We start from the raw sequence: 22,303 nt of genomic DNA, 5'->3' as shown, positions 1-22,303 counted from the left end.
TTTACAATGTCTAGAATCTGACCACTTCTAAACATTTAAACTGTTTCTGCCCTGCTTCACTCTACTATTGCCACTTGTTTTAAATTATATCAAAGACTGATTCCTTGCTTCCACCCATCCACCCGATCTATTCCACACAGTAGCACCGGTGATCCTATTAAATACAGGTAAGGGCCTGGTGCAGTAGCCTAATGGCTAAAGTCCTCACTTTGCAAGCGCCAGGATCCCATTTGGGAACTGGTTCATGTCCCAGCTGCTGAACTTCCCAGGCAGCTCCCTGCTTGTAGCCTGGGAAAGCAGAAGAGCACGGCCCAAAGCCTTGGGACTCGCACCTGTGTGGGAGACCTGGAAGAAGCTCCAGGTTCCTGACTTCAGATTGGCTCAGCTCTGGCTATTGTGCTGCTTGGGGAGTGAACCAGTGGATGGAAGATTTTTCTCTGTATCTCCTTCTCTCTGTATATCTGACTTTGCAATAAAAATAAATGAATATTTTAAAAAGTAAAATACAGGTGAGACCAAAACTATTATCTGCTCAAAATCCTTCAGTGGCTCCACATTCCACTTAGAGTTAATGCTACACATCTTCACTATGGACAACATCCTTCTTATATGATATCTTTCCTCAATATTTCCCCTGACATTCTACCTTCCCTGACATTTTTTTCTTTCAGCTACCCCAGCCTCTTTGCTATTCTTCAAATACCTCAAGCCCTTTGCACATTCCAGTCCCTCAATCTGGAATACTTTTTTCTAGATATTCATATAACCAAATTCCTCATTTGGGCCCGGCGGCGTGGCCTAGCGGCTAAAGTCCTCGCCTTGAAAGCCCCAGGATCCCATATGGGCGCTGGTTCTAATCCCGGCAGCTCCACTTCCCATCCAGCTCCCTGCTTGTGGCCTGGGAAAGCAGTTGAGGACGGCCCAATGCATTGGGACACTGCACCTGCGTGGGAGACCCGGAAGAGGTTCCAGGTTCCCGGCATCGGATCGGCACGCATCGGCCCGTTGCGGCTCACTTGGGGAGTGAATCATCGGACGGAAGATCTTCCTCTCTGTCTCTCCTCCTCTGTGTATATCTGGCTGTAATAAAATGAATAAATCTTTAAAAAAATTCCTCATTTCTTCAAATATTTGCTAAAACATCCTACTGGGGCTGGTGCCATGGTGTAGCAGTTTAAGCCTCTGTCTGCAGTGCCAGCATTCCATATGGGCATCAGTTTGTGACCCGGCTGCCCCACATCTGATACAGCTCCCTTAATGCGCATGGGAAAGCAATGAAAGACGGTCCAAGTCCTGGGGACTCTGCACCCATGTGGGAGACCCAGAGGAAGCTCCTGGAATGCTGCTTCAGAATGGACCAGATCTGGCCACTGAGGCTATTTGCACAGTGATCCAGCAGATGGAAGATCCATCTCTGTTTCTCCCCTTTCTGTAACTCTGCTTTTCAAATAATAAGTAAAAGAATATTTTTAAAAAAAACCTACCTTCTCAGTGAGGTCTTCCTTTCTCACCCTTTCTAAAATTCCAATCATTCACATCTTACCTCTAAAATATTTAATATGACTCATTCTGCTTAGTTTTCTCTTTAATACTTATCCGTAGTTAGTATACAAGGTTCAATAGACAAATTATGGCCCTAGAATGAAATCTGGAGCACCATCTGTTTTTTATAGAGCCCCAAAGAATAATTTTTATTTGATTGACTGATAACATTCTAGATGGCTGAAAAAAATACTATTTAGTGACACATAAAAATTATATGAAATTCAACTTTCAATATTGCAAAATACAAAAGGTTTACTGGAACACAGTCATGCCCATTTGTTTACCTATTATCTATGGCTGCTTTCAGATACCAGTTGTAGAGACTGCACGGCCTACAAACAAAGTGTTTACTTTGGTTCTTTCCATAAAATTAGCTGACCTCTGTAACATACCTTAATAATGATCTTTCTGTTGTCTCCCTCTTCCAGCAGAATACAAACTTCATGAAGCTTGGGACTGTCTATTTTGTTATTACTATGTCCCCAACACCCAGAACTACATCTAAGATGTAGATAGTTATCAAAACTTTTGAATGAGTGAATACTCCAAAAATATTTACAGTACTTTTGTGTTAGAACATTTGGCAATGAAACGATTATTTAAAATGAGGTTTGAGGAGAATGGCAATGTTGAAGGATGATTTTGGATAAAGAAGACCTGAAAACAATTGTGAGAGGGGCAAGAAACTGAAAAGAAAAATTAACGAACTATAGTTGAGATCTGTGGAGTTGGTTCTCCAGGGAAAATTTTTCTTCCAATAATAACAGAAAAGACAGGATGGGAAAAAAGGAGAGAAACTGATGGGGTCTTTGCCAGTGGCTGCAAGCTCAGCAAATTACTTAATACGATCTTTTGCTAAAAAACAGGAGAAGGCTTGGTGGCTTAAGGACTGAAAAAGTATTTAGAATCAATACCGTAAGGAGTATGATGGAAAGTCAACAACAGTCACTCTTATTGTCTGCCTAGCTGAAAAGCTATAAACTTTGAGAAGTTCTAATAAATATGGTTTCATAAGTTTTCTTAACAATGCTCAAAGGAAGGAGAGAAAAAGAAGGTAATGAAAATTAATGAAGAGTAGGCACCAGTAAAGTGGGAATAGTGAACTATGATGAATTGTGGTTTTTTTTTTCACCCATCTTTCTGTCCTAGTGCACAGGAGAGTATTTTTCATATATAAGGAGTGTCCAACTAATGCCTGCTAAATTCAAAACAGGAAGGATTAAGTGGAGAAACACATTAACAGTGATCAACAGGGTTACCCTGAATATATTCAGAACAACCTTTGGCTTCATCAGCAATATGTTTTAAATTATCCATTTACACACAGAGTTACACTATCAAGATATATCTGGTTGCCTACCTCCTTTCACTACTAACACTATTTGAATACTCAATTACAGGTTAAGTCCTGTACTACACTCTAAGAGTAAACTTAACATCAGTGAGAGGTGATTTAAGAAGTGCCAAAATCTGGGAAAGCTGTACCAAGTTAGTTTGTATTCCTCATCTGAAAAATGAATCCCTGCCTGAATCTCTTGTCAGGACTCGTCCTAAAACAGTCTAACAACCCAGTCCCTTGCAGCTTGTAGCTCTATCTTGCTCTTTCCAGCCTGTCTACCTCCATCCATTACCAGGCCTCAAAGATTTCAGTACTGCCTCTGAATCCTAATTTCTGTGGTTGAAGCCCTGTTCACTGCTGATATGCTTACATGAAGCCAACTGTTGGTATGCCTGACTTAAGGAATATTCTCAATACTTAAATTTCCCTCATTGCCATGCTATGCTTATATTCCCATTAGGATATCCTGATAACAGTTGCTTTGCTGAGTTGAAAACAAAAATGCCTTGCTCATCTCTGTATGCTTAGAACCTAGCTCAGCATCTAGTACTGTGACTTTTCGTTTTGTACTAACTAGCTCATTAGATACCCTCCTTCAAGATGGCTTGCAAATGTAGCCATTCCCTAAATGGCATATCTGCAATTAGGTATAGCCAAAGGCCTAGCTATTAAATCATGGAAAGTACAAAATCCATGCCTTGGGCCCAGTGTGTGGTGCCGCAGGGTAAGACACAGCCTGTGACATCAGGATCCCATATGGGCGCCAATTGCAGTTCTGGCTGTTCCACTTCCGATCTAGCTCCTGCTTGTGGACCGGGAAAGCAGCAGAGGATTGCCCAGGTCCTTGCACCTGGGCCCCTGCACCCACGAGAGAGACCCAGAAGAAGCTCTTGGCTCCTGGCTTCGGTTTAGCCCCGACCTGGCTGTTGTGGCCATTTGGGGAGTAAACCAGTAGATGGACGATCTCTGTCTCTCCTTCTCTCTCAAAATTCTCCCTTTCAAAAGATAAGCAGGGCCCAGCATGATGCCTCAGTGGTTAAATCCTCGCCTTACACACACTGGGATCCCATTTGGCTGCTGGTTTATATCCTGGCTGTGCCACTTCCCATCCAGCTACCTGCTCGTGGCCTGGGAAAGTAGTAGAAGATGACCTAAAGCCTTGGGACCATGCATGCATGTGGGAGACCAGAAGAAACTCTTGGCTCCTGACTTTGGATCAGCTCAGCTCCAGCTATTGTGGCCACTTGGGGAGTGAGCCAGCAGATGGAAGACCTTTCTTTCTGTCTCTCCTTCTTTATATAAATCTGCCTTTCCAATAAAAACAAAATATTTAAAATAAATAAAGAAGTAAAGAGTAGACCACTATCTTCCTTGAAGTAGACAATGTATCCTGCGCAGAAATATAGTAAGTGGTAATCTGTACGATATCCTCTTTGTAGGTCTTAAATAGAACTAACTCTCTAAAGCTGTTAAATTCCATGCTTGTACAGAAATATGACAAATTAAGTAACATTTCAGCTTCTCTTCTAGTACTATGAATTCAAAAAATACAAACCAACCAACCAATATTCTTTGAAAGAAAAGCTAAAGTCTTTACTCATATGAACAATGCTTCAAAACATTAAACAGATCTTCAAAGAAAATGCCTGAAAGTATTACCCTTAATTAAAAATTTCTTCCTGAAACTGCTATTAAAACTTTAAAAGACAACACAAAATTTTCACATTTCATTTGAGTCTACTCTTGTCCTTCTAATTTTTGTCCTTCCCAGAACCTCCTTATAAATGTGCATTTGTATGATACTCAAAGGCAAGCACTTTAAGAAGTATGAATGTCTCTAACTATACAAACTTTTTATCTGATTTACCTTTTAGAATTTTATCCTGATAAGAAATAATTTACTCAATATTTTCTAGAGTTGTTGAAAAGGCCAGAGATAACATATCAAGAAAGTAAAAGAATGGTCACTTCATTCATCCAAATATTTTCTCTGAATGATTGCTTAAGAAAAAAAAATGTGTATCTTAAAACTTCATCTGCTTTAAAGGACAACACTGCAGATGGTTAATAGCAGATAACTTTGTTCAGGAGCTCCAGTATTACATTTCAGAATAGGGTGCAAGAATAAATAGTAATGAAATTAATCGTTGTCTAAATTCTCTATCCCTTCGGGAAACTGCCACTCAATGTTTACAGTGTAATGGAATTCATTGTCGTCTAAATCCTCTACCCCTTTACCAACTTCCACTTAATGCTTGTAGAGTAAAAATCAAGAAAAGGTTAATTTGACCTTGATCTGTATGAAGGAACTCTCAGATATCCTAAACTGACAGAGAGGAAGTCACAACATTATATGTACTTATTTGTCACTGCACTTAAGAATATCTTATCCCTGAAAATAGATAAATTAAAGGACCTTTTCATATTGTTTCAACCGCATGTAACAGGAAGCCATGTTTCTCTGCAGCTTGGCCACATCCAGATCTGTTTTATCAGATTTATAAATCTCCAGAGAATAATTATACCAATGGAGGGCATCTTCGTAATCTTGCGCCTGAAGTTTAAAAAGAAGTAACAAAAATCACAGAAATATCTTTATATTTTACCATAGTTTATCCTATCACCTCTGAACAAAACTACAAGATAGTATTGTTACTTTTTTAGGCAATCAAAACACAATACCCTTTCTATTGAATTCAAAGTGTCTTTTACATAAGTCTTGATCCGTCTAAGTTTTCAGTAAAATGGAAATCAATATTCTGTTTTTCATATGCATCACACATTTCATATATAGGTAAAAAGAGTCCGAGAGGGTGGTGAACAAACCCAAGAAACTCAAAACCCATTTTTATGAGTTATTAAAACAACAACAGGGATTTGAAAACACCCATTATTCACCATACTAACACAGCTATTTTTACATTTCTACGTTCCACTTTGTCTTTCTCCTTTTGTGTATTTGCAGCTTTAAGTCATAGCTTATATGGAATTTCATGTTCTATTTTTTCCACTTAATTTTGCTATATACATACAAAATCTGTACTACCTAGTCATTGATTTTAAGGACATACAATATTTAAACAAAGGCTGAAGTCAGAAGACTAGAACTCCATCTGGATCTATGTGGGTGGCATGGGCCCAAGCACTTGTCTGTCATCCAATCCACAAGGGACTCATATTGGTGCCCACATGGGATGCCAGAACTATAGGAGGATTAGCCTTCCGAGCTACCATGCCCACCACATACTACAACTTCGTTCATTTATTTAAAGGGGAGGGAGAGTAAGGGGGAGGCCTGCAAGGTCACAAGGCTTTAGGTCATCTTTTACTGCTATCCCAGGCCACAGGCAAGAAGCTGGATGGGAAGTTGAACATCCAGAACACGAACCAATGCACATATGGGATCCCAGGGCATGCAAGGAGGGGACTTTAGCCACTAGGCTACCACGCCAGGTCCTTCACCATAACTTTTTAAAAAGGGAACAAAATATGACTCTCTTGTGCTTTGGGTTAAAATAAATTGCATTGCTATATCAATATCATGATGTCATTTCCTCACATTGTAACCTCCCTATGGAAAGAAATTATTATTTTTAAATGTTTATTCAGTTTTATTTATCTGAAATCCAGCGAGAGAGAGAGAGAGAGAGAGAGAGAGACAGAGACAGAGAGAGACATGAGACAGAGAAGCAGAGAGAGACACGAGACAGAGAAGCAGAGAGAGAGAGAGACAGTGAGAGAGAAGAGAGATCTTCCATCCTCTAGTTCACTCTGTAAATACCCACAACAACTGGAGATGAATCAGGCTGAAGCCAGGAGAACACCACCATCCTGGTCTCTCACACAAATGGTAGAGATCTAAGCCAACACTTACTGCCTTCCAGGCAATAGCAGGAATCTGTACTACAAACAGAAGTGAGATGGGACTTGTCCCAGGCACTCTGATATAATATACAGGCAGCCCAAACGGCAGTTTAAGTTGATGTATAACAGTTCCCGCCCCACGTCTTACTATTTCTGCATGAACTCCTGTATAATTCTCATTAACATTCTACATTATAAATACTTACTAAAACACAGTGTGTGAATAGAATGATTATTAAGGTATGTGATGCTCTATGATTTTTAGTTTGAACATACTGTTACCTGTTACAATAGAGAAAATATATAAAGAATGAAAAGATTATTCTCAAACCTCAAAACTTCTGGCAGCTTTTTTCCACAGAATGTCTTGCAATGAGGTTATTAAGTCTGTCGGCAGCTTCCTTCCTGCTTGGTGAGCTAATGAAAAAGAAACCAAAGCGTTGAAAACAGAATCCAGATCTACTGCATTAAAGAGTACTAACTATGCACAGAATCTGTAGTCTTTAAGGAATGGTTACAAAAACAATCACACTGCAGATAGGTTTTCATCAATTTAGCCTTACTACCAAAATGCATTATATAATACAATCAGAGTTTACTAGATTCTCAGTAATTCCCCCCATCAATCTTTGATGGTTTTCCAGCCTAGTTCCTTTTAAACTTATTTTACACATTCCAAATTAGATCATCATCTGGGGCTTTAATAAGGTTATTGTGAGTGAGCATACAGCAATGCCAGAAGTCATTAATAAGAAGTGTTTATACTATTATGTACTAAATAGATCAGATCAAGTTCACAAGAAAGGCTAATTATACCTTAAAGCCTTTGTAAAATATGTTAAGACACATTTACACATAAACTTTGTTACTTTAATTGCAACTTGCACCTGACTGTTTCTGGTCTAGACATTTACAAGGTTCAAATACATTAGTAGATTAAGGTAAAATCTAAACTGTAAGAGAATTCTATAACCCTTCTCAATTCTGCCCCCCGGCACAAACTGTCGGTATCTACAAAGAACATTAAGAATCTCTGACCTGCTGGCTCAGTCAGCACATATGGTTTGTTCTGTGACTTGGTTTAATATATTCACACATGAATGAAGAGCTGATAGCACTCAAAGATTATAAGTGTTATATTAGACATCATAATAAAATTTTGTCTAAGTTAAATGTTAGGAAAATAACTTATTTCATGTAATCAAGTTTTTAGTTAGGTGACAATTTACGTTAATTAGAAAACATTTTTTTCACTTTAGAAGTCTGAATCTTTATAGGAAAGTTATGTTTACTCAGAAATTATATCTGTTAAGCACAATCTAATCTTTTCTTGACTGCTCAAGATCAACAGCACTAACAACTATTGTATTTTATTACCTTAAAATACCAATGCCTTTGGGAGTTTCAGTATAATTATAGACTGCTGTATTTTTAAAAAATATTTCAGTCTGTTTTTACCAAAGTTCTAACCTTTTGCCTTCCCTTCTAATCAAATTACCTATTTTGCCCTGTTAACCCCTTCTCTATTTCTTTTTTTAAAATATTTCTTTTCTTTTTAGTGGAAAGGCAGATTCACAAAGAGTGGGAGAGACAGAAAGAGAGAGAAAGAGATCCTCCATCTGCTGGTTTACTTCCCAAATGGCTGCAATAGCCAGAGCTACTCTCATTGGAAGCCAGAATCCAGACGCCTTCTCCAAGTCTGCCATGTGGGTACAGAGTCCTAAGGCTTTGGGCAATCCTCAACTGCTTTCCTAGGTCGCAAGCAGAGAGCTGGATTGGAAGTGGAGTAGCTGGGACATAAACTGGCCACCCATACAGGACGCCAGCACCACAGGGTAGAGGATTAGTCTGCTGATTCATTGTGTCAGCTCCTGATCTGCTTTTCATTCTGCTTTCTGCTAAGGCAACTGGAAGCCAGCAATAAACAAACAGCCCAAGAGCTTGGGCCACTGATACCCAGGTGGGGATCAGGATGAATTTGGCTTGGTCCATATTAGCCATTTGCGGAATGAGCCAGTGGATGGAAGGAAGATCTTGCTCTCACTTTGCCTTTCAAATAAATCTTAAAAAGAAAGAAAGGCAAGGTATGCAAGATCTAGGAGACTTCACTGTCAAGTCATACCCACCGACAAGACCCTCCTTCCTCCCAAAAAGAGCCAGAGATACTGACTTGCCCAAAGGCAAACAGCCAATCTGAGATTAAACTGAAGGTGTGAAATTTATGCTACTAATCTCACAAAATTTTTTTACAATATTTGAGCTTTAATTTCACTTTATCTGTTTTTGCTGATGTCTACTTATCTTTGCTCAGTTTCACATTCTAATGTGCTAGTTTGTGAAATATGGACAGATGAGGTGTTATTGCTAAAAATCATCAGGGAGGGGTAAAGGGAAAGTTGGAGAAATCAGTTAACCTCAAGATCTGCTACTGTTCTTAGAACTTACTTACTTAGAACTGCATGCAAATTACCACTTCTCTAAAACATGCACAGACATCCTACTGACCTATGACAATTTCTTCAATCTTCTCCATGGCTTGCAGTTCTTCCTTCCTTTCTAAAAGCATATCAGCGTAGAATAGTAGAGCTCTTCCAGAATTTTCTGATGATTTAAATTTTTCACAGACAATCTCCAGGAACTGAAATCCAATGGATTCTCTGTTCAATGAAACAAAATTTCAAGCAGCATGAATAAAACTGATTTATTTTTATCAATGAGACTAAATTTTCAGTATGAGAAAAAGCAGCCATACAAAAGTATATCTGAGCTTCTATTACCACAACGTGGTAATAGAACATTCGTAAGCCCATCATTCTACCATTTAAGTGTATCCTGACATTATAGGTATGGGCGATGGCACAGTTCAGTATCCCACTGTCAAGATATATGTAACACTACTATGCACCGTGATAATAGAGGGGAAGTCAGTGGGTGCGGGGGAGAAGGGATGGGCAGGGGATGGGAAATCCCTGAGCCTACAGAGCTGTACCATAAAATAATAATAAAGAAAAAATTAATTTTAAAAATGTATCTGAACTGAACTAATGTCATTAAATGTCTAAATAAGTCTATTTGGTAATATCAAACCATTTTAGTTCAGTTCAGTTTAATTTATGAGTTCATGAACATTTCATTTTGCCAGCAGTCATATTTACACAATCATTTCTTTCTTAATACCAAATGTGTACTTCTTCCAAGAACTGATACCAAATTTTAAAATTAGTAACTGAGATCTAGTGAAATGAATGAAATGGCATGAAAAACTTAATAGTTCTTCCTGCCAACAACCCTTTCAAAATTTTATTTATATTTTATCATGCAAGTAATATGTCAGTACATTCTGACTACTTAAAAATGCAAACAGTTCATACATTAAAATACTTAACATCCTTGTCAATAATCTCCAAATAATCTATAGGTTAATATAATTCCTACTAAAATCCCAATGACTTTTTAAAAAAACATTTATTGTTTTTTGTTGGAAAGGCAGATGTACAGAGAGGAAGAGCTTCTGTTCGATGATTTGCTCTCCAAGTGACCGCAACGGCCAGTGCTGCGCCGATCTGAAGCCAGGAGCCAGGAACTTCTTTCCAGGTCTACCATGCTGGTGCAGGGTCATAATGCTCTGGGCCGTCCTCAACTGCTTTCCCAGGCCACAAGCAAGGAGCTGGATGGGAAGTGGAGCTGTTGGGACTAGAACCAGCGCCCATATGGGATCTTGGCACGTTCAAAGCGAGGACCTTAACCACTACACTATTGTGCTGGGCTCTCCCAATGACTTTAAAAAAAAAAAAAAAATATATATATATATATATATATATATATGTATTTATATATATTTATATATATATTTTAAAGCATGGTGTGATAACCTAATGACTTAAAGTCCTTGCCTGATACTCACCATGATCCCATATGGGCGTCGGTTCTAATCCCGGCAGCTCCACTTCCCATCTAGCTCCCTGCTTGTGACCTGGGAAAGCAGTCAAGGATGGCCCAAAGCCTTGGGACCCTGCACCTGCATGGGAGACCAGGAAGAGGTTCCAGGCTCCTGGCTCCTCACTTAGGATCAGCTCAGTTCCAGCCATTGTGGCCGCTTGGGGAGTGAATCATCGGATGAAAGATCTTCCTCTCTGTCTCTCCTCTGTATATCTCACTTTACAATAAAAATAAATAAATCTTAAAAAAAGAAAAAGAAAAAGGCAGATTTTACAGAGAAAGAAGGAGAGACTGAGAAAGATCTTCCATCTGCCGGTTCACTCCCCAAATTGCTACAATAGCCAGAGTGGAGCCCATCTAAAGTCAGAAACTAGGAGCTTCTTCTGGGTCTTCCACATAGTGCAAAGGCTCAAGGACTTGAGCCATCCTCTGCGGCGTTCCCAGGCTGTAGCAGAGAGCTGAATCGGAAGTGCAGCAGGCAGAACCAGCACACGTGGGACTGCCAGTACAACACGGTTGGGGATTGGCCTGGATAAACCACTTTTTTTTTTAAAGAAATATCTATACCAAAATTGATGTAGAATGTCATAACAATCTTTCTGTTCAAGAAATAATTTCTGACATACAATAATTGGTTCTAAAATAATCTTGAAAATGAAAAACAAAGTTGGAAAATTCATACTTCTCAATTTCAAAACTTATAAAATTATAGTTATAGAAAAAAATCGAACTGGCATAAAGACAAACTGATACACCAATGGAATAGAATAAATAAACTTTAGCACACAATGTCGGATAATTTTCAACAATTGTTCCAGTATCATTCACTGAACAAGTCTCTTCAGTAAGTGACAAAATGGCAAAGGAGTAAAAAGAAGAGTTTGTAAAAAAGTAGAGATGGTGAAAAGATCAATGGTTGCCATCACCTTGGGAAGTTTAAAAGGTGGGAAAGAGGGCTTTTTACACCAATGCAACTACATGCCTGATATTTTAATGGTGAATGCATGGCACCATGCATTTGTCAAAACCCACAGAACTTTACAGAACAAACTGTCCTTAATATATGAACGTTCTTTAAATATAATATTTAGGAAGTTGAGGAATTATGCGCTGCAGTGCAGATGCTAACAACAAAATCTAACAAATGGAAAGCCGCAGCACTGTGGTGTAACTGGTTAAATTGCCACCTAAAGGATGCTGGCATCCTATATAGGTACCCACTCAGGTCCAGATGTTCCATTTCCAATCTTTTCTTGCTAGTGCACTTGTGAAAGTACCAGATGATGGCCCAAACATGGGCCCCTGCATCCATGTGAGAAACCCAGAAGGAGCTCTTGGCTCCTAGCTTTGGCCTGACCCAGCTCTGGCTGTTGCAATCATTTGGGAAGTAAACCAGTGGATTAAAGGTATTCTTTCATTTATTCTCTCTCTGTAATTTTGATTTCCAAATAAATAACTCTCTTAAAAAAACAGAATCTAACAAATGTACAGATCTGTACAAAGATATGAAAATAAAGAGGGTGAGGGGTAAAAGCACTGACCTAAGTACCTCTGAAAACAAGTAGATTCTATAAGACTTAAAGGCCCAAGAATCTCCATGTAAGTACTATTCTATGGGTTAACAATGCTGATGTTACTATACTTGTGTACTGGAATTGAACAATTAAATAAACACTTTAAGCGGAAAGGTAGTATATGATCTCATTTATATGTGAAATCTAAACAAGTAGTAACATACGGTAGAATGGTTGGTAATATGATTCAAAGGGTGGCAGGAAAATGGGAGATACTGAGTAAAGGACACACATTTCCAATTGCAAGATAAATAAGAGCTGATAACTAATATACAGCATGCTAACTATATAAAATTAAATGAGGACCCTTCAATAAGTTTGCTGAAAATAAAGTTAGAAGTTAGTTACAGAGCAAAAATCATGAAGTGTATGCATTTGAGGGAGTCTTCAAAAATTGATGAAAATGCATATTATGACAAAATTATACATAGATTTCAAATTTGTTTTTTATTACTAGTGGCTTACAGTAGAAAACAAGAAAATCTGTAGTATATTGTGTTAAGTCATATAGACAGACACAGAAAGACAAATACTAAACAATCTTATTGATATGTGGAATCTAAAAATGTCAAAACTCTTAGAAAGTAGAAGTAGAATAGTGGTGCCAAGGTCAGCATGGGGAGAGAGAACGGTGTCAAAAAGTACAAACTCAGGCATGAAGGGTAAATGGATAGGGCTGCCATTGTGGCATAGTAGGTGAAGACTCCACATGTGATGCCACATCTCATATGGGCACTGGTCTGCGTCCGAGCAGTTTCTGATCCAGCTGCCTAGTGTGCTTGAAAAAGCGGTAGAAGACAGCCCAAGCACTTGGGACACTGCACCCATCTGAGACCTGGAAAAAGCTCTGAGTCCGAACTTTGGCCTGGCCTATCTTGACCAACTGTGGCCTTCCGGCGAGTAAATCAGCAGGTAGAAGATTCTCTGTCTTTCCTCTTTTTCTCTAATTTTGCCTTTCAATTAAATCTAAAAAAAGGAAATCTCTTTTAGATAAAAAAAAAAAGGAAAGGTAAACAGATTCTTGAGACCAGAGCATGGTGACTATGGTTAATAATGTGTACAGCTGTCCCATAGCATCCTTGGTTCCAGGGCCCTCTGAGGTCACTAAAATCCATGAATGTTCATGAGCATTATATAAAGTGGTTTAGTATTTGAACCTACAATTGCACACACTCCTATATACTTTAAATCATCTCTAGACTATTCACAACATTTTCTGGGGAATAATGGCTGGGAAAAAGTACATGTTCAATGCAGACTGTATGTTTTCCCAATTGCTTTCTTTTGTAATTTTTAAAAAGATTTATCTATTTTTATTGGAAAGGCAGATATACAGAGGAGGAGAGACAGAGAGGAAGGTCTTCCATCCGATGGTTCACTCCCCAAGTGACCACAATGACTGGAGCTGATCCAGTCCAAAGCCAGGAGCCAGGAGCTCTTCCGGGTCTCCCATGCGGGTACAGGGTCCCAAAGCTTTGGGCCGTCCTCAACTGCTTTCCCAGGCCACAGGCAGGGAGCTGGATGGGAAACGGGGCTGCTGGGATTAGAACCAGTGCCCATATGGGATCCCGGGCGTGCAAGGCGAGGACCTTAACCACTACGCTATTGCGCCAGGCCCTCTTTTTAAATTTTTTATTATATCTTTACAGAGAGTAGAGATAAAGATAATGATCTTTCATCCACTGGTTCATACCCCAAATGGCGGCAACAGCTGGAGCCAATCTGAAGTCAAGAACTAGGAGCTTCTTCTGGGTCTCCTACATGGGTGCAGGGTCCCAAGGCTTTGGGCCATCCTCGACTGCTTTCCCCGGCCACAAGCAGGGAGCTGGAAGGGAGCAGCCAGGACACGAACCAGCACCTATATGGGAACCCAGTGCTTGGAGGTGGAGGATTAGCCAATGGAGCCATTGCAGTGGACCCCCAATTATTTTCAATCAATGTAGAAAACATGGATACGGAAAATAATGCACTGATCCTAAGTAGTCTTGTCAGGAAAAAAGGGCAACTATGTGAAATGCTGAATGTTAATTAGCTGGATTGTAGTAATCAACTCGCAATCTTTAGGTATATCAAAACATCACATCGTTCATCTTGAATCTATATACATTTTAATAATTACACCTCAATAAAGCTGAAAAACACCTTGTTTATAAAATAAATACCAAGGAAATACCCCAATTAAAAAAAACATGCCAAAGATTTTAACGGATATTTCATCATAAAAGCCATATGGATGACAAGCATATGGAAAATGCTTTATATTATTTGTCATTATAAAAACACACATTAAAACTGCAATGATATATCATTTTATGGCTATTAAATTCAAAAGATTGCTCAGTACTAAATGTGGACCAAGAAGTGAAGGAACTGGAGCTCTTCTACACCACTGACGGGAATATAAAACAGCATGCTGTGACTGATCTGGACAACAGTTCAGCAGATGATTGACAAGTGAAATTACTTACCATCCAAACCAGCTGTTTAATAACTTTTGCACCTTATTTAAAGAGGCTTGCTGAATGCTCTTAAAGAGGTATAGTATCTTTAAAGAATGTGCTAAGTATTCATTTCCCAATTACATTGAAGTCTCTGCTCCTTTGTGTAAGTTTTGCGGAAGGGTATGTTTGCCAAATACAGCAAAATGAAGAAACGTACCAGAAACATGGCTTATACAATCAATCATTTAAACGAGTAACAGCTATATCATAATGCTGATACAGTTCATTCATTTCAGAGTACACACAATTGGCACATAAGAAGTCACCTTTTCACTGAATCCCATCCAGCTGAAGGATCTGGCTGTGGTTGCATTTGCTTTGCAATTGGAAAACTCCATCCAATGTCTAGTTGGTTGATCTGATATTATGGAGTCGGCCTAAGTCTTTAGATTTGTCATATTGTATCTGTGTGTTTGTGTCCATCCTTTTTGTGGGTGCTAAACTTTAGCTCACAAACTAGCAGCTGCATGAGGATCTTGCAATCATAGAAGTTTGAGCTACATGGAACGTTAAGATTCATTTATTTATTTATTCAAATCTCCTCTGCCCCACTTCTTACTATTTCTTAATTGATATAAGCAACTGAGGTCTCATTATTTTTTATTGCTGCTATTAAATATATACCTCCGTGCAGGTACTGCAATGTAATGGATAAAGCTGCGTGCAATGCTGGCATGCCTATGGGCACCGGTTTCCGTCTCAGCTACTCTAATTCCAATCTAGCTCCTGTTAATGTGCCTGAGAAAGTAGCAGAAGATGGCCCAAGTACTTGTGCCTCTACAACTACATGGGAGAGCCAGAAGAAGCTCCTGGCTCCTGGATTCAGACTGGTCCAGCCCTGGCCACTGCAGTCATTTAGAGAGTTAATCAGCAGATAGAAGATTTCTCTCTGTAACCCTTTCAGACAAGTAAGCAAATAAATCTTAAAACAATATTCATTTGTTATCTCACAATTGTGTGAGTCAGAAACTCATAACTGGAATTATGCTTAAGCTCTCACAAGGCCATCCTGGGCTCTTCTCTGGAGGCTCTGGGGTGATTCTACATCTAGACTCACTCCAGCTGGTGGCAGAACTCATTTTGTAAGGCACTCGGACTGAAGTCCTACATCCTGTCAGTAAAGACTTGTTGTCAGCTCCTGGAGGCCACCCATATTTCTTGGCTCATGGCTCACTCTCCTCTAATCTGGTCTGTTGAATACTTTTTAAGCTATGAATCTATCTAACTTCCCCTTCTACATTCTTTACCTGCTTTGAATGGGTCACATGAGTTTAATACCATAGCACCCTGAACGTGCCTGATATAATCTGAAAGGCCCATATGATTATACCACACCGCTCAGATAATCCGGGATAATCTATTTAAAATTTACTTGATTAGGAATTTTAAATACGGAACTAAAGTCTCTTTCCACGTAATATAATACATTCAGGGTCCTAGAGATTAGAGTACAAAAGCCTCTTAGGGGGCATTATTCTGTTTAGCACATTTTCTAGTTATCTAATTTGCCTGAGGTCCTCCTGGGCATTAAGTTAGTTAGTCATTCCAATACGCCACCACACAGTCTCTTACTGACATACACTCACTGTTCACTTTAACAGCCCAGTCAATGCCTATAAATAATTAGTAACACTGTTCTGCAACTTGCTCTTAAAGCTCACAAATGATGCTGATTAAATTATGAAAGCTGAATGCAGCACCTCAATCCTGTCTTGAACTACTAAAATTCTGGATGTGAATTCCATTGTGCAGATAGACAACTCAACCTAAAAATACTATATTAATTCCAAAATTTTTCCCAAAATAATAACTAAAGTCTATTGAATACCTATCATTGATGGCTGCCACAGGTTCAGGAGTGGGGCTGGTCTTAGTTCAGACCTGACATGTCACCCAGGCCTCAGCCCGGAACCGGAAAGGGTCACAGGAACCAGACACATCATTGGATTAGCAGGGCTCCAGCCAGCAAATAATGAGCCTAGGCTGACATTCCTTAACTTATTAGGACTTAAACAGAGCCTGTGCCAACTTCTGGGTTGGAAGGGGTATAAAACCGTCCCGCAAGTCCCTCTACTCTTTAGATTAAAACAGCAGATTGGGGCCCGGCGCGATACTGTAGTGGTTAAAGTCCTCGCCTTGCATGCCTGGGATTCCATATGGACGCCGGTTCTAATCCCGGCAGCTCCACTTCCCATCCAGCTCCCTGCCTGTGGCCTGAGAAAGCAGTTGAGGATTGCCTAAAGCCTTGGGACCCTGCACCAGCGTGGGAGACCCGGAAGAGGCTCCTGGCTTCGGATTGGCTCAGCTTCAGTCATTGCAGCCACTTGGGGAGTGAACCATCGGACGGAAGAACTTCCTCTCTGTCTCTCCTCCTCTCTGTATATCTGCCTTTCCAATGAAAAAACAATAAATAAATCTTTAAAAAAACAAAACAACAGATTGAACTCATCTATTTATTTCAAAAAATAGTAAAACAACTGTAAGAATAAACCCACAGCAGAATTAGAGACCAGGAAAATATATTGTCAGGGGTAAGGAACTTGATGGACTTCTGTAATCAAAATTAAATGCAATTCGAGAAATTCAAACGTGTTGAAGATATAAATGAGCAGACCCTCAAGAAAGCCTAGGAAAACCCACAAAATCAGGAATTATAATGAAGGGTAGGAACTACTGATGATGGTCACAGAGAAACTACAGAAACTAACCCAATTCCCTATTGTGTACATATGGAGTAGAGGACACTGATATGTGACCCAGGTTCTGCTGCTGAGCAGTTTTGTAAATAATACACGGAATAAGTTATTGGGGCCTCCTAGCCTGGACATAGTGGGGCAGGAGATTGCAGCTGTAGCAAAAAAGGTAAAAGAAAAGCAAATCAGCCCACACAGTCATAGCAATCCTTACCTGGCAAGAGAACTCATTTCCTACTTTCCACTTCAAGGGGGTATTGGGGGTTAGAGTCCCTAGCCTACTGAAAAAGCTAGTTTCAAAAGACTTCCTCCTATGCTTCCCATTATCCATATTCTCATGTAGTCTCCTGTCTCTTTAATATGGATTGGCATTGTACGTGCACTAATTCTGAAGCTAAGACACAAGAAATCATGCAGCTTCAGCTTGGTTTGTTGGAACTCTGCATGAGGCTAGCACCACTCACTATTTGACTACAACCTACTGAGAACTCAAGAAACAACCAATCAGATTGAGCCCAATAAATTCACAGAACCAGAAGATAGTAATAAATCAGTGCTTCAAAGCACTATCAGGATGTTGCATTACAAAGCAGTAACCAAAAACCTGACACAGCCTGAAATTTTACCTGTCTGTATGTGCAATGATGATCGGTGGAGCCATCTACAACTAGAAAGATAGACGACAGTGGGGAGATCAAAAGCATGAAGCCATAGAATTACTGGTAGTAGATACTGTCTCTAAAAAATGCAAAGAAAACTAAGATCATATGAAGAAATAAGACACTGGAAGAGGGGGCCCACACAATGGCTCAACAGCTAAATCCTAACCTTATAAGTGCCAGGATTTCATATGGGTGCCAGTTTGTGTCCCGGCTGCCCCACCTCTGATCCAGCTGCCTGCCTGTGGCCTGAAAGCAGAGGAGGATGGACCAAAGGCTTGGGACCCTGCACCTGAATGGGAGACCCAGAAGAAGCTCCTGGTTCCTGGCTTCTGCCTTCAGATCAGCTTGACTCTGGCCGTTGGGGCCACGTGGGGAGTGAACCAGCAGACAGAAGATTTTTCTGTGACTCCTTCCAACTATAAACCTGATCTGCTTTTCCGATGAAAATAAAATTTTAAACAAAATACATCTTGGCGCTAGAATGCTGGACTAATACCATTCTCTATACCTACAATATCAGGATACACTTAAATAGAATGATGGACCTGTGACTGGTTTTGAAGGACTATACTGTTGCAATGATATGGGGGAAATCAGTGGGGCAGAGGATTTGGGGAGAGGGGAAGGGGTAATTCTAAAACCTATGCAACTGTATCATGAAATAGATAGATAGATAGATAGATAGATAGATAGATAGATAGATAGATAGATAAACATTAAATGAAAAAGCATTCCCCACAGGGGGAAAATGATATAAAATATATCAATGATGGCATAAAAAGAAATAAAAATTCAGAGTAGCCAGATATCTAAAAAACAAATTGAATGTTATTAGCAGAAAACAAACAGCACCAAAATGTACAAAATTGCTCACAAGGAAACAAAACAAATGTAGGAAACAGAATTTTAAAATGTGTGTCACAGCACATTAGATTGATAATAAGTATGACCACGATCATCACCATCACCACAAAACAATCATCATCATTTTCTAATTGTTACTTGATATACAGTATGGTCTTGATAATTAAAAGTCCGTAACTGATATTTATATAAAGATTAAAAAAAACCTCCCAAAACAGAAAAGGAAACAAAGCCAACAAATACAATTCCATCATGTGTCTGACTTACTAGAAAAATCTTTAGTAAAAACTTTCCAAGCTAGAATTAGAGGCAGAGCTGGGACTAAGACTTGAAGCCAAGAACTCCAATAAGTGATGTAGGCATTTCAAGACATCTTAACCACCATGTGAAATATCTGCCCTTTTACTTTTAAATAGACTCACAGGATGTTACCAAAAGAGGGTACAGAACTGTCATCACCACACACTCTTCACATGTTACCTCTTTATAATCATATTCACCTTCCTCCCCTTTCTACCATCCCTAATCCCTAGCAACCACTAAATCTATTCTCCATTTCTACAATTTTGTTATTTTCATGAATGTCACATAAAGACATTTTGAGGTTGGCTTTTGTCACTCAGCGTTTCTATCACATTTTAAGACTTCTGTAGGGTGAAAGTCTGGGAAGAATATTTGCAATACATGTAACAGACAAGAGTTACCGTTCTTAAGTATGACGGGATCCCAAAATAATGACAATAACAAACTGTGAATAGTGTTGCCAACAAATCAGGCAGAAATAAAGCACTACATATAAATTAATAAATTTAGTCCTCATAGCAAGCTTATGAGGAAGACTTTTTAATATCTCCATCTTGAAATGAATAAGCTAACTAGTTAGCGAGGCCATTAAGCCTTTGAGTATAATGTAAATTTAAAATGCTATCTCAAAACAATAAATGAAATATTGAGGTGAAAAAAATTAAAATAAAAACGAGGAAGCTAGGTTAGACATGTGTTGCAGCACTTCAGAAGCCACTTGGAATGCCTGCATCTCATATGACTGTCTGGATCTGAGTTCCAGCTCAGCTTCCAGCTCCAGCTACCCTCTAAATGCCTACCTTTGGAGAAAGCAAGTAATAGCTCAAGTAGATGAGTCTCTGTCACCCACATGAGAGACCTGAATTGAGTTCTGGGCTCCTGGATTTGGCATGGCCAAGCCCCAGCTGTTGCAGAAACCTGAGGAATCAATCAGCTAATGGGAAAAAAAAAAACTTCTTTCTCTGTTTTTCCAATAAATAAATATTAAATCATTTTTAAAATTTTTTTATTTTAAAGGCAAATTTAACAGAGAGAATGAGAGACAGAGAAAGAGAAGATGTTCCATCCACTGGTTCACTCCCCAGATACCAGCAACAGCCAGACCTTAGCTGATGTGAAGTTGGGAGCCAGAAGCTTCTTACAAGTCTCCCATGTGGGTGCAAGGGCCCAAGCCCTTGGGTCATCTTCCGCTGCTTTACCAGGCCATAAACAGGGAGCTGGATTAGTGAGTAGAGCAGCTGGGACACTGGTTCCTATATAGGATGCTGACATTTGTAGGCAGAAGATTAGCGTGTTGAAGCACTGCACTGGCCCAAAACATACAATACATTTTTTAAATTAAATGAAATCCTTACAGCTAGTTAATGGTGATGCAAGAATTCAAATTAAAGCAGCATACTCATATCACTGCACAACACTGCTTCTTAACAGATAAATACCCAAATATCTGATATTTGATGAATCCTTATCATGGCAAATTCCTTCTATATGCTTTATATGTATGATATCCTGTAATACTGAAAACCTTAGAAAGTGGTTAAGACAATCTTTCGTATTACAGATAAGGAATCACAGTTGCAGAAAGTGAGGTACTAGTGGAGCCTAAAACGATTGAATTTGAAATTAGCCCTCCTTCTCTTTTATTATTATTACTTTTTAAAGATTTATTTTTATTGGAAAGGCAATTACACAGAGAGGAAGAGAGAGATAAAGGAAGATCTTCCATCCGCTGATTCACTCCCCAAGTGGCCACAACAGTCGGAGCTGTGCTGATCTGAAGCCAGGAGCCTGAAATCTGTTCTAGGTCTCCTGCGTGGGTACAGGATCCCCAGGCTTTGGGCCGTCCTCGACTGCTTTCCCAGGCCACAAGCAGGGAGCTGGATGGCAAGTGGGGCTGCCAGGGTTAGAACTGGAATAGATATGAGGCCCTGGCGCATGTAAGGCGAGGACTTTAGCTGCTAGATACCATGCTCTTTTATTATCTAAATACGATCTACTAATACATTATTATGCATTATATACTGCATAATACATATTACTAGTGCCTCTAGAACACTGTACAATCTGTGTCTGTTGCCACCTATTTATACTCTTCTGTCTCCTTGTTCCTCTTCTCCCTAACCAGTTACAAATGTTCTTGATTTTTCTTTCATATTATCTGTGACTTTCATCATTGTTCTATTTCTTATTCCAAAACCTCTGAGAGCAAGATTTCTTATTATAGTTGATTTACATTAGTTCATGGCTCATGGTGAAAATAGAAAAAAGAGAAGTCCTGAAGATAGCAAGAGATTGAAAATTTGCCACTTGGGCTGGTGCCAAGGCTCAACAGGCTAATCCTCCAACTGCAGTATCAGCATTCTATATGGGCACAGGTTCTATTCCTGGATACTCCACTCACTGATCCCTCCTTGTGGCCTGGGAAAGCAGTAGAGGATGGCTCAAGTCCTTGGGACCCTGCATCCATGTAAGTGACCTGGATGAAGCTACTGGCTCCTGGCCTTGGATCAATTCACCTCTGGTTATTGCAGCCATTTGAGGCGTGAACCAGTAGATGGAGGATCCCTCTGTTTCTCCTTCTCCCTGTAAATATTTTACATAAAATAAACAAATAAATCTTTTAAAAAAATTCACTACTAAAAGTTGGTTGAAAATGCAAAAACAGTTGATTAACTAAAAACAATACTAATTGCAATACCAAGTATGTAAGCAGAAAGTGAAATATCCGCTAATTAGCCTTTCTTTGGTAATAGTGAAATATTCTGTGATTGTATCTGTTTTAGAATTATGAGTCATTCCCATAGTATTGCCATTAGCACGTCACTATTTTATTTGAAAACCTTCTTCAGGTCTCCATTTACAAGCATTATAAAGTCTTTTAATCTGACATTCAAGAATGTTTGTAAATGACTTCAATTTACTTCTCTAGCTTTGTGTTTTATAACACTTCTTCAGAAATATTTTTGCTGTAGCCTCTCTGGATCCATTAGTCACCATATTCTGAATAGGCCATTAATGT

At 39.3% G+C, this 22,303-nt stretch overlaps 1 protein-coding gene across 1 annotated transcript in view; it reads right to left on the bottom strand.

Annotated features, from left to right (window-relative positions):
- Positions 1-22,303, bottom strand: part of TEX11 (testis expressed 11) — a 254,871-nt gene that overhangs the window by 116,206 nt on the left and 116,362 nt on the right. The window contains exons 13-15 of the mRNA XM_058658776.1: positions 9,254-9,405; positions 7,080-7,165; positions 5,301-5,438 (exon numbers count right to left, since the gene is read on the bottom strand). Coding sequence (XP_058514759.1) covers positions 5,301-5,438; positions 7,080-7,165; positions 9,254-9,405 — 376 coding nt within the window. The remainder of the gene's footprint in view (positions 1-5,300; positions 5,439-7,079; positions 7,166-9,253; positions 9,406-22,303) is intronic.

The sequence above is a fragment of the Ochotona princeps genome, chromosome X (assembly GCF_030435755.1).
Source record: "Ochotona princeps isolate mOchPri1 chromosome X, mOchPri1.hap1, whole genome shotgun sequence".
NCBI classification, from domain to species: Eukaryota; Metazoa; Chordata; class Mammalia; order Lagomorpha; family Ochotonidae; genus Ochotona; species Ochotona princeps.
This window is presented reverse-complemented; position numbering and strand designations above follow the sequence as displayed.